We start from the raw sequence: 16,723 nt of genomic DNA, 5'->3' as shown, positions 1-16,723 counted from the left end.
TGGTTTTGGGAGAGTGTGTGGGGGGGAATGTCTGGTTTTGTTTATATGTTTTAATCAAGTCACTTAAACATAAAAAGGATGGAGAAGATTCAGCCCTCTCTAAGCAGTGTGGCAAAAGAACGGATCTAATTGTGAATGCATTGCCTGTAGCAACAGCCCTATTCACATAATCCAAAGTAACAGCAAATTCAGGAAATGGGTGTTATTCCACCTAGCAGAAAATGAGACGCAGACTTGAGCTGGAAACCATAGGGGAGGGAAAGCTGCAGGGAGGTCTCGGAACTGTATCTTGTGAGGCACGTTTAAAACATTTCAATTCAACTTCCATTGAACGAGCAAGAATTTTGTTTTTATCTTCCATAGAAGCAAGATTGAATTTCATGACACAACCTCCTCCTCCTCAAGCATCTTCACTGTGTCATTTCCACCTCCCAAGTAAAGATAAATGAATTGTATAAAAACTCCTTAATAAATTACACTCCTTAACACAGATTTGCCCTTTGTGCCAGGACTCTGACATAGTCTCAAGTAGTTCCACAATCTGATGTTCTTACTTGCTATGTTAAATCTCAGGAGTTAGGTATTAGCCTAGGAATCCGTTAATTCTGTAGCTAGACCACTTTATTTTTCTCGTAAACATAATAAGGCTATAGTTAACAAATTGGATACAGAAGTGCAATTGCCTGCATCTGAGAGATTTAAATGATTAAATCGATGATTAAACTACAGTATATGCTCATCTGTCAACACAGAACCAAGACCAAGGCTAGAGAGGAATGTGTGTGTGTTTCTCACTAAGAGAAAACATGCTCGCTCTACACCAGCTGGAGACTGGCTCAGTGCTGCAGAAGTCACTGCTGCAGAAGCCACAAGCTCTCACTCATGCTTAGCTACCTGTGGTGTCCTTAGATTATGCACAGCTCTTCAACTGTTTAACTTATTAAATGCATTTCTTCATGTCTTTGCATAGCTTAGTGGCACAGGCTAGGTAATGGCCCATCACCTGGAGCAGCAGTCACAGTCATTGCTAGAACTGCAATTAATCCCAGGGTCATGGTCTTTAAAGGACTTCCTCTTACCTGTTTGACCAGAGCTGCTTCTGGTTCTCTGGACAGTTTAAAAATTGCATAGCATGTCAAATTTTCCCACAAGTACTGCATCATAATTTATGGCTGACTTTTCTCACCCCCTGTGTCACCGTTTCATTCCATATCCCTCAGTCCTGGACATTCCTGTTTAGATCTGCCCCTCTGCTTTCCTTTGAAATCCTTTCTGTCCTCTTACTTTTGTGTGTACCACCAGCCCTTTGTCTCTGATTCTCTAGCATGCTTTTTGACCTTTCCTTTCCTACAGCCTATGGCTAAGGATAAAGAGTTCTATTTCTTCACAGGATAGAGGATGAAAAATTGGGCTAAGGCATTGGACAGGACTGAGGCTCAACAATTAGGGGACTGAGTAATCTCAGCCATTTGACTTTTGAAAATGCCATCCTCCAGCGTCAGTTCTGAGAGTGTGAGAACAAGAAACTGTTTAAAACCAGCTTCCATTTTGATTTTGTTTCATTCTCCAACAATTAATGATAGTATTTTGTACGGAAGCATATGATTCAGGAGTGATACCATCATTTGACTGTGACAGTTCATGTACAAAGAAACTACTATTCCTGCCTCCATTAGATTGTCCTAGCTTTCTTGACCCAGCTAATACATCAAATTCTTTTTTGGTCTAAAGCAGCTTCCATTTTCAAAGGAACTCTACCAGTTTGGCCCTCATCTATGGGGCTACCAGGCTTCACGAGAATTTTTGTCATGTGACTGATGTAGCAGGAAGAAAACGCTAATAATGCTACACAAACTGTCCAGGCCCCATGTCTTCTGTCAACCACAATTAAAATGCCATGGACTACAAATCACTGTGGAGTTCAGAGCAAGGGAGATTGAAGCAAAAGTTCTTCCAAACTATGTTAAATCATCAAAAAACAATGTGCCCAATAAGAATTTCAGATTTTTATATTTTTTTTTGCATTATCCGTAAAAGCTGTCTGTTAACTACAGCAATAGTCCTTGGATTTTCCGTGGCTAGGTTTTTTAGGTTTCACTGCTCCTAACTTGCCCCAGTTTGTGTTGGTAACAGTTCCAGTGTTTGCACATTCAACCTCTTTTGCTGCTTACTCTGACACTTCATTTGCTGTTACCTGAGCCGCCTTCCTCCCTTTGCCACTGATACCAGCAGCATCTTATGATGCCAAAAATAATACACTTTGTTGAGTTTTACCCTGGGCCCTGTTTGGCGCTCCACACTGCACAGGACCACTGCTCACCTTTAGCAGGACAGGGAATACAAATGCTTCTCTTTTTTTGGCTTTTCTCATGTTTCTTCATTAGTGTCAAAAACATGTTGCTCTGTGACTGCAGATGGCACAACGTTGTACATACATGCAGTCTGTAACAACCTGTGTAACCCAGGCCATACACTTCACCAACTTCCACTCCAAGACATGCACCTACCATGTCATCTTTTAGGAAAACAACCAGTCTTAATCCAATGACAAGGAGTACACCATTCTTTGGTGTAAGTCCTTCTTACAGGCAATTGCCAGCATGGCTTATTTTGGTTCCAAATCTGTCCCAGCTTCAGCTTATAGTGGTTCAAATCAATTACACCTTTTTCTCCCAAATTAAGTAGCTGTCTGCATCAAAACACATTTTTCCTATAGTGATACCTGTAGACATTGTTGAAGTCACTTCATGTCCTATGTTGGGTAATGTCAGTATTGGTCTTCTGTCTCATTTATGTACAGTGTTTTCCTCACCAACTTTGAATTATTCCTTTAAAGAGAATTTCAGATAAAATGCTGTCTTTGCAGTGCTTTAACTTAAGAAGCAAAATATCTACATTTATTTAAGAGTTCTTGATGCTGCAGATGTCACCTGTTACCTGAACCACTGGTTAGCACAAGTGGGATTCAACCCTACCTGAAAACTGAGGCAACTATATTCTGTGCAGTTTAGTTTCATTTCTTCACATCTTCATAGACAGCTGTAGAGGGGGATTAACCCTCTTCAAGGGTACCTGAACCATCTGTCTATTCAAATGCATCTGTAACCATCTGTGCGCTGTCTCTTTTGCCTTCTGGATTTAAGCAGATTTTTTTTCCCTCTCAGCACCCTCCTCGGGCTCAGCCTCCTGACCTCAACCTTCCAGCACTTTCCTAAGTGGAACGGAGCAACCTGCTGCTGCCTTGGTCTGAAAACTGCCTCAGCCTTGGGTTTGTACACCTTGACAGGCACCGATATGGCTGCACAGCCGTGGCCAGGCCACTGACTAGGTGGTCATGGTCTATGACTACTGGACTTACAGATATATGAACCCAGTGCTACATTGACTTACACCCCTGTGAACGGGGATATTCTTGTCCCTCCTGGGGGCTGTCACCCGCAGCTCCCATATTCACTGAGGAAAGCCTTCCTTTCGCCGCTGTTATTACAAGAATTGTCAAAATATGAGGGAGTTCTACCTTAACTTTCATCACTCGAGGCAAAACAGCGGCCTTAACTCACTTCCAGCCGCACTTGAACGCAGCACCTCCTCTCAACGACACCCTTTCCAGTCAGGACTGCGCCATTTCCCCGCCCGCCCGCTAGGACCGACCGTGGCGGCCGCAAGGACAAGATGGCGCCTCCCGCCCGATGCGCCCACCTGCCACCTGCCAACCCCCGGTCCCCGCGAGCCGGCGGCGGTCCCCAGCTATCCCCCGGCCGCCACCTCCCGGTTGCCACCTCCCGGCCGCTACCGGCCGCCCGCTCCGCCCCAACGGCCGCTCCCCCCCACCTCCGCTCCGCCCCAACGGGCGGCCCCGGAGCGGCTCTGCTCTGCCCCCTACCCCCGGCCCCTCCCCGGCCCCGCTCGGGAAGATGGCGCTGCGCGGCCAGGTGGGTGCAGCGGGGGTCGTGGACACGGCAGGCGGAGCGGGGCTCGGGGACATGGCCAAGCGGGCGGGGGACGGCACGGGGCTGCGGTTGCGTTGGCCGGTGGGCTGCGGAGCGTCTCCCCGCTGGGCAGCGAGGGGTGTCCGGGGAGCAGTGGTGGCCGCGGAGGTGGGAGCGGCGTGGGCACGGTGGTCTCGGGTGGGCTGCGGGCTGGCAGCGCTGTTGGTGGCTGTGGTGGGAGTTGAGGCAGCGGTGGGGCGATGTCGGCGGCGGGTCGGGAGGGCTCGGTGCTGGGGCTGCGTGAGGGTGGCGGCGTGGTGTGTGTGCATCCCGTGCTGTGCGGGTGCTCGCCCGGCGCAGTGTTCGCTTCACCTTGGGGCTGCCCCACGGCCGTGTGAGCTGTCAGCACCTGCCTGAAGGCGTTGGGGGGCTTCCCGCTCAACTTCAGCCCTGGAAGCCAGAGGCAGCCTCGCTCCGCGACTGTCCGAGGTGGCCGACAGCGGCTGGCAGCAGGGCAGTGATGTCTCCAACAACAGAGGAAGAAGGGGGGGACGTGGGGGAAGGCAAGGGGCCTCGCAAGACTCTTGTTGAGCTTTCCTCCAGAGTCCCTCATGGCTTCGCTAGGTTGGTAGCAGCAGGCTTTGGAAGATGAGGGAGGCCATCTTAAGCATTTCTTTAAATATTTGGGTATGAGACATGCTGCATAAAAAAAGGAGCACGAAAATAGCTCCTACCACCACATTCTACCTGCAGGGCTGCCTTTTTGACTGGCGTCTCGGCAGCTGGGCCCATCCTGTTGCTCCTACATAGAGCTGGTGGAACTTTCTTAATAGAACATTTTCAGTCAGAAAATGCTGATCAAAATCAAAATGTTTGTGGGAATTTGTCAGTGTCAGCAAAACTTTAATCAGGAACCTACCTGGTTTGCTGCCAGTTTGCTTGGCTCCTTGGCTGCCTGCCCGGTGGGTTGCTGTGGAGCCGGGCCCCCAGCATTTCTGGCCCTTGGCTCCTTCGCAGGCTAGTAGGAGAGCCGCCAGGGACTCCTGGGAGATGGGGACAGAAGTATCTGGATAATTTTATTTAGGTTATTCTAGAATTTTGTGAGAGTGTGATGACAAGAGAAAAATTAACATCTTACTTTTCTCATTAGGATGTGAATCCCTTGCTTGGAAAATGTAACACTTCCTTGTGATCAAAAGTGCCACTTCTTGTGGCAGTCCACTTCTGACGCATGTAAAGCAGTTGTCATTCAAGTGCTACGTGCTCTTCATTGGTGCTGTTATGGTTTTCTTAGGAGTCATCTTTGGGCTGTTGATAAGGATTTGAGTAATTTGAGTAAGGAGGTATCTGAAGGCGTCAGTTTCACATTCTGCGTCACAGTAAAAAAAAAAAAAAAAAAGGGGGACGATGTCAGTCTTCTGTTTTCTTGAAGAAAGTACGTATGTATTTTATAGAGCTGGTGTAGACTCCTTGACACTCTCGACTTCTCATTGATTTCTGTTTTTTTTTTTTTCTTATTGAAGTTGAATAATACCTCTGTTGCTTTGCTGAAATTCTGTCATAGAGAAGATTGTTTTACTTGCTGGATTTCACGTTGTCTTTGTTGGTGTCACTGTCAGAATCAAGGAGAATCAGCCCGTCTGCTCGGTCTCACACAAAGCCTATCCCAGAGGACAAGCTCCTCGGCAGTATGAGAGTTGTGAGCAGTTTCTGGCCATACCTCCAGCCTACCCATGAGGGACGTTATCATAACGTTCTTTTGTGACTGGATGTATCCAGATAGAGCATTTCAGAGATCTGAAGATCATCAGTTTCAATTTCCAACAAGCCAACTTTTCTTTGAAAATCGTCTAGTTTTTGTTCAGGGTTGCTTTAAAAAAAATCATTGTCCTTTGGATCAAGTGTGATACTTCACAGTTTTAACATGTCAACAAGACATTAATTCTTATATTTGGCCTAAATTTCAGTGTAACCCTAATATACTAACAGGGTGCATTAAAGCATATATGTTCTTGAAATCCACTTTTAGTTCTTCTTGTAGAAATTATTGCTTAGTGAGCTTGTAAATAGTTGACTATTTTAATGTAAGTTAGTATACTGATGGTTTGAGCCTCGATGGTTGGGCTTACATCCTAGTTTTCTACTGAGCTTTTCCTGAACTTCTTGCTAAGTTACCTTTGACCAGATCCAAAAGTCAAATTTCAGATCAAATATGGAGGGTCTTTAACTTTTCCTCGTAATGATACAATAATTTGAATCATGCTTCTCAAGTTGTGTAGGGATTGTTCCATTTCAGAAAGATGCATTGTAATTTATGCCTGAAAACTGTCTTTGTTAGATGTTCTTATTCCCACATTATACCCCCATAATGTGTTTTTGTGTTGTGTTATGTTTTCCTTAATGTGAATGCTTGCATTTTATGAGCCTTAGATTTCACTTTGATTCAAAATTCAGAAAATTCAGAAAAAGATCAACAAAACCAAGGAATCTATATATGCAAAAACAAAAAGAAGAAAAATAGAAAAATGACCCTTTTATGATAAGAAACATGTTTCTAAGGAATGACATGCTTGGGTTAACAAAACCGAATGTGTTTTGGTTGCCAAAGACACTATTATGGTCTTGGATTTTTAAAAGGCATTTGAGCTATGATAGAAGTGATGCTAGATTGTGCTAAACCAGATCTTTTATTTCAAGTACAAAACATCTTTTCAGAAGGGCTGGTGAACAGGATTTGGGTTCAAACTTTTAAATGAGGCTGGTCGAATACTGCATTAGGCTTATTGGTGTTCTTTTTTCCCCACCTCTTTCTAGGCCTTGCTCAAGTCATGAAATATTCACTAAGCACCTTCAAATGACAGGGCCAGTTCTTGATGAGGGTTTTACAGGCTTTGGAAAGCTGACGGATGATCAAGTTTCTGTTTGTGTAGCAGTTTCCAAAACCTGGCCAAAGGGTTCATCTCTCCTGTGAAACTGTCACTAGTAGATGTAAACCGTATTCTTGACAGTGGAGATACTTTTTTTTTTCCTTTTCCTTTACCAAAATCCACTTTTCAACTTTGAAGTGGAGAGGAATTTTAGCTCCTCTGTTGGTACTATCGCTTCTGAATTGTCCTATCTTTCACTGATATTTGCATCCACAGATAAAGACTCTGCTAATTTTTTCTAGGTGTAGTACTTTGATGAGCAGTTAAAGCTTTTAAAATTAACCTTAACAGAAGTTTTCCAAACAGCGTAACTCAAACTGTTCGCTATTCCCCATCTTCTTTTTTTTTTTTTTTTTTTTGGAAAAGATATGGATTTCCCATATGAAGACTCAAAATAACAGATGGATTGAACCATATTATAAAATACTTTGATAGCTGAGAAAATAAGATATACAAGGTTGATTTTCAGAGTTCTTTTTATTTTGTTGTCACAGAAAGCCTCTTCTCTTTTAGTAATTAAAATGCGAGTTGACTGGGAAGTTTAGCACAGGTAACAGTTCATATTTCTGGTATGTAGCTAGTTTTATAAGCATTCAGAGGAATCTTTTGTGGTTGAATAATCTCCATAGAAATGTCAATTGTGTTCTTTTCTAACAGAGTCTGGCAGAACTAGAAGTACTATGTAACCACCTATATGAAGGAACTGATCTCGCACAGCGAATGCAAGCAGAGAAGGTACTCTTGGAGCTAATTAATAGCCCAGAATGTCTTAGCCAGTGCCAACTTTTATTAGAACAAGGAACAGTAAGTATCTGAAATACGTGTTATCCATATTCGTAATTGGAAGCTCACGTAGGTTTCCCAGTGATGGGGCATTACTGTGTCAGTACAATAACATCAAAACAGTTTTCCCTTTTTTTTACATACTCTGTTTTGTAAATTTTTCTAGCAAGTTTCACATTTGGAGGTGGTCTTTGTAAGACTGACAACATGTTGCATTAGAGATGACATGGACAAAGGGGAAGAGCATTTAGCTTTCAGTTTCAGTACTTTCAGAAGGTTGTAATCAGGGGGTGTGTTACCTCTAGAGCAGTGTTGGGACACAGTCTGGTATAACCTGGTATTTGAACATCACCTGCTCCTGTTTCCAGCTATCAGCTGTGATGGAAAAAAATTGTATAAAACACCCCACACCTTTAAACTGCTTACCTGTTGTCTGCTGATTTAAACCATTCTCTTCTCATTACTCAGTTCCATTTTTGGTCTTTAATTTCATGATTAAGTCTAGCTAAAGTGATAGGGGAGTTGATTCTGATTTGATAGTCCAAGGTGACCCCAGTGTAGTTCTCATTGTTTTTCAAATCATTCAGAGACAGCTTTTAAGATGCTCTGGATGTTTGGGAGATAGCGGTAATACCTTGGAAAAACTTGCCAAGTCCATTAGGCTCTAGCACATACTTAAGTAGTTTATTGAGCTCTAACATAATTTAGTTGTTAAAAAAAAAGTTACACCTACAGAATTCATTATAGAAAAGTATTTAAATATTTACATTTATTGGGGTATATTATGCCTGATCCTGTAATTTGTACAGTAAAAATCGTTTCTGAGGAATCTGTTTTGGGTCAGTATTTGAGCTCTGGATTGATTGTTTGACTGATGGTCCTGTGAACTGGGCAGCTGAACGAGAACAGTGAAGCTGTGCCCACGTTCTCAAGTCCGTGGTGTGGCAGCTGCTGTGCCTCGGTCTAGTTTCTTGTGAAGCACTCCACTACACCTCGATTCGTGGCCTGGATGCTGGAGACCATAATATGAGAAATTCTGTAGTGCCCAACATCTACTCATTTTAGAAACAGTCTTCATGTACCTCTCATTTCTTCTTTTCATGTGATGTGTAGACAACTTAAGCACTTCCTTAAGAAAGTGTGTAAGGCATTTCAGGACTCAGACAATTTCAGGTACTGAATTACTACATATAAGTGAAAAAAACTGTTCTGTGGTAAATTTGAAGTCAGGCTGAACAGACTCTGAATGTTAAAAAAAATGACATAGCTTTATTCAACAGTTTGTATCATTTAGAATTACTTCAACAAAAATTATGATTTCCTGGAGTTGTCTGGTGTTTTAAACTATTAGCCGTATCTATAATCTTAAGGCTTTTAATGGAACAAAGAGAACTTTCTACTGTGGTTTAGAAATCCTCAAATTCTAAAGGTGTTGTACATTTCTTTTAAAAAGAAAAAAAGAGGAAACAAATATCTTTCGTGCAGGACTGGACCAACCATCTCGTGATTCTAAACTAGTAATTGGTATAAAAGCACAGGTTTCAAAACTAAAAGAACTCCACATCTAATAAAATAACTTATTGACAAGTAGTTACCATCAAAAGGGCTAATGTTTTTAGGACTCCACCTCTGGTGTTGGTTCAATTGTGTTTTATGATTATTTATAATTAAGCAAAAATAATACTAAAATACATCGTATATAAACTTTTGGTATACCTAAATGTAACCAAAACCTGATAACCACTGATATGACATTGTCCCTGCCTTTAATTATCCTACATTTAAATAATATTTTTTGATATTTTTTGTAGACATCATATGCTCAGCTTCTAGCAGCAACATGCCTGTCTAAGCTTGTAAGCAGGGCATCTCCATTACCTGTTGAACAAAGGATTGACATCCGTAAGTACAGTTTGTGGTTAAAATTTCCTTACGTTAGTTGTATCTAAAACTTCATATTACCACTGAAACCATCCAGTGGCTAATCTGTTTTTTTCTCTAGGTCTCTACATTTACCAAACTTGTTATTCGTTAGGGAGAGTCTTTGTGAGAGTGTGAACATAAAAGTCATTACGAGTTCTTTAATCACTTCTCTGCAAGTAATCTACATATAACATTTCTGAGTTTCAAAATTTAAATAAATAAATATGTTGGCTCAGATAACTTCACATTTTAACAAAAGTTCGTTTTTGAGGACATACTTTGTCTTTATCCCACAAGATGATCAAGAGATTTAGTTCATATTTGTAAAGGATAAAAGTTGCAGATACTGCTAGTACACTTGCCAGTCTCTTACATGTAACATTCCTCATGATCAGCTCTTAAGATTTGCATTAATATTTGTGAAGTGTTAACATTTGTGAAAAGCATGCCAGGGCAGGTTCTTACTTGCAGGATTGAGATGTTACAGAATTTTCCATACTTTTAAGGATCTACGTTAGTTTTCATAACCTAAAAAAGCAAGCAAGTATGTGTTGGGTTGAATAGTGAAAGGCTTTGCATGAGGAACATTAGAGTTGTTACAGATTTTTAGAAAGTCTGTGCTGTCGTATCAATTCTGTGGATAGTAGTACTCTGAAATGCATGTCAGAGAATCCACTTCTGAGACAAGCTTTTTCGGTGTTCTTGTAGGTAAAAATCAGTTTAATCAACTTCAATTACATAAATTTTAGCAGCTTTTGGAACAGGTTATTCTGCTAGTTACAGAGGAATTTCTGTAGCTGAAATGTATATTGCTCAAGGAAATACTCTAGGCTGAACTGAGAACATTCTGTAGCGTCTCTTGTCTGAGAAGACTTCTGTGTACCTTGAGCTGGTTGTGAGAGCTACGGTTACATACTGAATTAATCAGTGCCACATGTATAAGACCATAATGAAAAAATTACAGTTTTTTACCTTCCATCATTCCTTGAATTCACTGACTGTTGTCATGTGTGTCCTAGGATAGTGATCGTGTATGTAATTTGCTTTGTGTTACTAGATGTTTAGCTGTATTGAATGTTTTAACATAACTTAGTTATTGTATTAAACATAAGAATGTACCTTTTTTCAAATCCATGCCTTAGTTTTCTATTAGAACTGTATATTTTTTTAAATTATTTTTTTATTTAACAGAAGACTAATGTTACTGATTTAAAAATGCTTCTTTACAGGAAATTACATTCTGAACTATGTAGCTTCTCAACCCAAACTGGCTCCTTTTGTCATCCAAGCTCTTGTTCAAGTCATTGCTAAAATTACAAAATTAGGATGGTTTGAGGTACTGAAAGATCAACTTATCTTCAGAGATATTACTGCTGATGTAAAAAAATTTTTGCAGGTAGGAAACAATTGTTCATTTATGTGTTTTTATGTTTAGAACTCTTCATTTTTTCATTGGCATGTTTTGTCATTAGGTTGTTTTTACTCTTGAGTGGAAAAGATGTGAAGATAATTACTTAAAACAGAAGATTGTTCTACGATGAAGATCAAGACTAGTGTTCACACTTGTGTATTGATGCCACACACTATTCATAGTTCTGTCGAGTTTTTTTTTGTTGATTTTCGTTTTCCAAAAACACTTCTTCATACTGTGATTATAAACATCACCCCCTATTATCGAGCCATGCTATTCAATGCCTTCATTTTTTTTCAACTGTTGTGGAGATGTATTTCTGATAAGCTATTAGCTCCAGCTAATTAGAAGACCTGATTAGAAGCAGTGCTACTGCACCATCTGAAAAATAAGACTGTCAGATGTTTTAAGCATTAATCTCAATTGTGCCTAACTGTTTAGTTCTAGAACTAATTTAAATGGTTGGTCAAAAAGATAGATTTTTAACATTTTTGGAGCATTTTTTATTGTGATTTTTGTTACTGTTCTGTATAAGCAGTGGGAATTGACTAGCACTTCAATTTTTATCAGAAATCACTAGCTACCCCTGTGTCTGAGGCTACTGAGGAAAGCTTGTGTAAAGATTGAATTGCAGTATGCAAAACTGCGGGACAGTGTATATTTGTTTTGTGGTTGATCACAGAATCACAGAGTCGTCTAGGTTGGAAGAGGCCTCCAAGATCACCTAGTCCAACCTCTGTCCTAACACTACCAAGTCCTCCACTAAACCATATCACTAAGCTCTACATCTAAACGTCTTTTAAAGACCTCCAGGGATGGTGACTCAACCTCTTCCCTGGGCAGCCCATTCCAATGCCTAACAACCCTTTCGGTAAAGAAGTTCTTCCTAATATCCAACCTAAACCTCCCCAGGTGCAGCTTTAGCCCATTCCCCCTCGTCCTGTCACCAGGCACGTGGGAGAATAGACCAACCCCCACCTCGCTACAGCCTCCTTTAAGGTGTACCTGTAGAGTGCGATAAGGTCACCCCTGAGCCTCCTCTTCTCCAGACTGAAAAACCCCAGCTCCCTCAGCCGCTCCTCCTAAGACTTGTTCTCCAGACCCCTCACCAGCTTCGTTGCCCTTCTCTGGACTCGCTCGAGCACCTCGATGTCCTTCTTGTAGCGAGGGGCCCAAAACTGAACACAGTACTCGAGGTGCGGCCTCACCAGAGCCGAGTACAGGGGGACAATCACTTCCCTAGCCCTGCTGGCCACACTGTTTCTTATGCAAGCCAGGATGCTGTTGGCCTTCTTGGCCACCTGAGCACACTGCTGGCTCATATTCAGCCGACTATCAACCAATACTCCCAGGTCCTTCTCGGCCAGGCAGCTTTCTAACCGCTCATCTCCCAGCCTGTAGCACTGCTTGGGGTTGTTGTGCCCCAGGTGCAGGACCCGGCACTTGGCCATGTTGAATGTCATATGGTTGGCCTCAGCCCATCGGTCCAGCCTATCCAGATTGGATTGATGATTCATATTTGTGTGCATAGGTACTTTGCTACCTGCATATGCATGTTCTCTCTCTCTGTACATGTAAAGAGGAGTGAAAGAAAAAAAAAAAAAAAAACTATTCTGTCTCACCTAGGATTATGGTGTACAATATAGGGAGATAGGTAATCAATCTAGAGTGTTTTTTGTAACCATTTTGGCATTTGTATTTAACCTATCACAAAAATTATCCATTCTAGAAAGGGATATGGGGAAACTGGGGAGGAAAGATAATTAATTTTCCCTCTCCAGTAATTGAATGAGGCAGGAATGTTCTTGTTTTATATTTCTTTCCACATTATTTCCTGTTCCCCTCTGTGCTCGTCATTGGAGCAAAGAAGATGAGTTACAGGATAGAGAGGTGATCTTTATACATAGTATTTGAGAATTGGAAAGAAAAGGGTGCAGTCATTCATTCACTGTTCACTAGGCAAATTTACATGTCAAATCTAGGGTAAGTACAATCAGACATAGTAGCTAATGATATAGGATATACAGCATCTTCTGTGAAGTAGGTTCATGGAAAGTGATCATATGGCTTATTAGCCAGACTTAATTATTTTGTATGTTTAATATTTATATAAATGTTCCTTTAAAAAAATGCTGGGAGATAGCTAATCTGCACTGAAAGTTATTTCTGATGATTTTTTCTGAAGGTCTGTGTAGACATTAAGCCTAATACTTATCTTAAGGAAAAAAAAGTATCAGAAAACGTAAAGTATTTGGAGATTTACTTCCAAAACAATCCATTATTTGTGTATTTCTTGATGATCCTGGCAACTCAGCAAGAAAATAAGGAGTTAGTTTGTCTTTTTTGCCACTGAGCTTGTCTTACTTGTATTGCAGTCTGATTTTGTTCATAGTACTATTCAAATTAATGTAGGTTTTGAGTTATATTGGGAATGTCTAATAAAAGATAAGCTGCAATATCTTGTTTATTAAAAACAAACTCAAGTATACTGCTCCACTGTTTTGCAGTTATTTTTATGAATGTACTGTAATTGGATTTTGCATTTATTATTAAAATGATTGCAGTGTGACTCTTTGGTGTGTAGTTCATTAAAAATGGAGATTTAAATACAAAATTTAGCTTCTTAAGAGATTTCTTTAGTTAAATTAAGAATTCCCATGGAAAAGGAAATTAAGCCATATATCTACTAGCGAATTAAATTTCATATAAAAATTGAAAAATAATCCCTAAATAATACTGATACATATTGATAATTAGCAAATGGTAGCTTCACATACTTCCGCATTAACATTCCAGATTGAAGTTCATCCAGTGTGAATTTGAGTGTGATTTAATATAGTAAAAGGGATTATAGCCTCTAGATCTCTAATTCTGTTCTCAGTTCCTCCATAATTCATCACAACAGCTTTCCACACCAGTGAAAAAAGGGAGGTTGCATTTTCCATTTTTACAGATTTATGTCATCAAAGGAACATTCATACAAAATGTAAAAGAAACTTCAGTGTTCAAATTATAAGGTGTTTAATCTTATTGAAAAAGCAGATAAGGCAACAGTACAAATTTTGCCTGAGGGCTCTGCAAAGTTTTTCCTTTTGGTTTGATTTGGTGTAAGTGATAATACAGAATAGATGACTGTGAAAAATTAGTCCAGTGAAGAGTATTAGCCAGATTCTTCATTAATTGAACTTTGGTTGCTCTTAAGAGTTGCCAAAATGATGAGTTTGGCTGTGACAAATTGAATTTTTGGACACCGAGGGAGCTGAGGCTGCAGACTTCAGCTATGAAAGTAGACATAGGTCTTCACAATTAAATCAGTGGCAAGGCCTAATTGCAGTTGATTTTAATTATTTTTAACAAAGCAGATTTTCTTAATAAATGCTTTGTATTGGCTCAGTAAGGACAACTAAATGTAAAATTCTACCTTCTATTTGATTTTCAAAGCATTCCAAGGGCCTTAACTATTATTGATCAGATCACACCCTTAGATGCAAGTAGTTGATACCTACTGCCTCACTTTCTACACACATTTTTGGAGATTGAATATATCACTTAATTCAAGGCAGTGCATTGCAGAGTACTGTGGAGAGAAGAGAATGAAGTTTTGGTTATCTACATCTCATAACTATATTGTTTTTCTGAGATTACCCTGTGATTGTTTTCATCCATGCATGGCTTAATTTTTTTAATGGTTTGAATTTCATGCAGCTCACCATATCAGTTCTGGAAGACTGAACAAACCTTTTAGAAATGTGAATTTCTAGGCTGTGGTTGCTTAGACTGTTTTCAGGCAGATTTTTTTGTCATACTATTCTTAAGTTTTATGATGAGATTTTTTTTCAGAGTTAATTAAGGAGCTTAACGTCCAATTTTATTAATGTGATAGAAGTTGTCACGAAAGACTTCTAAACAACTTAGCATATCTCAGCCTAATAATTTCTCTTGGTTCTATGTTGATAAATTTTAAGTACGAGCAGTGGTATTTGAGCAATCATATTTATTTATTTATTTTTTTCCTCTGTAGGGCACTGTGGACCATTATATAATAGGAGTAATGATTCTCTCAGAACTGACTCAGGAAATGAATCTAGTAAGCATGCTTGTTTGTTTTTTCTTTCTGCAAGGGATGTATGTATTACCAATCCAGCAGTGTGTCACATGTGTCTGCCTTTCATAAAAATGTTAGGAGAAACACTGTTTAGACATAAACTGATTAACACCCCTTCTACCCTCTACCAAAATATATAGAGATTCATAATGTGCAGACTACCTGTACCAGATATGTGCCGTATCTGCTACAGGGTAGTGTTTCTCATCCCTGTCGCTAGAACTAGTAAAGAGAATGGAATAATCAACTCTCTTAAAATTATTTCTGGTAATGATTCTGTTTTGTGATCTTGACCTGAGGAAGTGCTTCAGACCTTTCCATCCAGAGAGTGGCAACCTTGAAGGGGAAGTAGAAGCAGGCACTTTAGGAAGCTGCCAAGTTCTATCTTTACTGTTGGACTGTATTTTTTCTTTTCTAGTGTAAAATAATTTACCTGCCAAATGCACATATCATTTAGTTTTAGCAGAGCAGGGAGCATTGTTGATTATGTTATAACTTTTCTTAGGTTGATTATTCAAGACCTTCAGCAAAACATCGTAAAATAGCTACCTCATTCCGTGACACCTCTTTAAAGGACATACTGATGCTTGCGTGCTCTCTTTTAAAAGAGGTGAGGCTCTTTACAGTTAAATTTAAGTTGTTAACTTCATAATTGTTCCAGTTTGAATCACCAGTATTTTCCGAGTCACTGAATTCTGTCCTTTAGTGGATTATATGGCACCCAATTAAGCTCAAGACCAAACAATATTCAAAGATAAAAATTTTAGTCTTCTTCCCTTTCTCTGTCTCTCTTGCTCTTGCTCTCTCAGTGTTTGTCTGTGCCACCACCCTCTCTCTATACCTTGCCATAAAAGATGAACTATCTAAATTCTGAGTGATGTTTCAATGTTTTCCCTTCCTTCATTTTCAGTGTTTTCTTTAATTTAATTTTATCTTGGTTTGCTGGGCCTACCATCTCGATATTTGCTGAAAGAATTATTTATTGAACTATGAGCCACCAAGAAGAAAGACAATTCTCCATCTTGTGGTATGGCTTAAGGTGGTTTCCTCCTTTGCTAGTTCCCTCATCTTCTCTGTAACATTTGAGATAGTTGAAGGTTCAGCCTTCTCAGAGCCTAGACAGGAGGCTCTGAGAAGCCTATATATATATATATATATATAACAATTAAATAAAGGGTAAGCCCTCGCTTCTGAAGAGGGATTGTTCTTCTAATTTACAGAGGTTGTTCTAAATCTGTGTTGGAATTCCACATTAATGGAGAAATCAAATATCATTTAAAAGATGAATTAAATATTTTTGGAAGAATGTGTAATCTTACTAGATATACTAAACCCCATTACACACGAAGATAATAAATGTGTTTATGAGACCTTCCTAGCTTTATTCAAGTTCAGCTGCTCTACAGGTATTTTTTCAGTCTTTCGTATGTTGCAAGGTTTGTCAGATTCACATCACACAGATATCTGGACAGATGTGTATGAAAATTTTAATTGGCATTTTTGTAATGTCAACTTCAGTATAGGAAGCCAATTTTAGAAATACTTATCAGCATCTTATCAGTACACTGAAAAATACACTCAACTACTAATTATGGAGTCACTAAAATAATTCCACCCTATTGTGTGCAAGAGTATGAAAGTTAGG

General features: G+C 39.9%; 1 protein-coding gene across 6 annotated transcripts in view; it reads left to right on the top strand.

The window, feature by feature from the left end:
* The first annotated feature begins 2,915 nt into the window (after positions 1 to 2,915).
* Positions 2,916 to 16,723, top strand: part of RANBP17 (RAN binding protein 17) — a 160,956-nt gene continuing 147,148 nt past the window's right edge. The window contains exons 1-6 of one of the 6 annotated variants that reach the window (XM_040573616.1): positions 2,916 to 3,932; positions 7,514 to 7,660; positions 9,451 to 9,541; positions 10,792 to 10,958; positions 14,995 to 15,060; positions 15,584 to 15,688. In XM_040573616.1, coding sequence (XP_040429550.1) covers positions 3,690 to 3,932; positions 7,514 to 7,660; positions 9,451 to 9,541; positions 10,792 to 10,958; positions 14,995 to 15,060; positions 15,584 to 15,688 — 819 coding nt within the window. In that variant the 5' untranslated portion in view covers positions 2,916 to 3,689. Of the gene's footprint in view, positions 3,933 to 3,968; positions 4,098 to 4,130; positions 4,419 to 4,531; positions 4,554 to 7,513; positions 7,661 to 9,450; positions 9,542 to 10,791; positions 10,959 to 14,994; positions 15,061 to 15,583; positions 15,689 to 16,723 lie in introns of those variants that run through there. The other 5 variants (XM_040573613.1, XM_040573614.1, XM_040573615.1 and 2 more) reach the window with 5 other exon arrangements.

This window comes from Cygnus olor, chromosome 14 (genome assembly GCF_009769625.2).
Source record: "Cygnus olor isolate bCygOlo1 chromosome 14, bCygOlo1.pri.v2, whole genome shotgun sequence".
NCBI classification, from domain to species: domain Eukaryota; kingdom Metazoa; phylum Chordata; class Aves; order Anseriformes; family Anatidae; genus Cygnus; species Cygnus olor.
The sequence above is the reverse complement of the archived record's forward strand: the minus strand, read 5'-3'. Positions and strand labels throughout refer to the sequence as shown.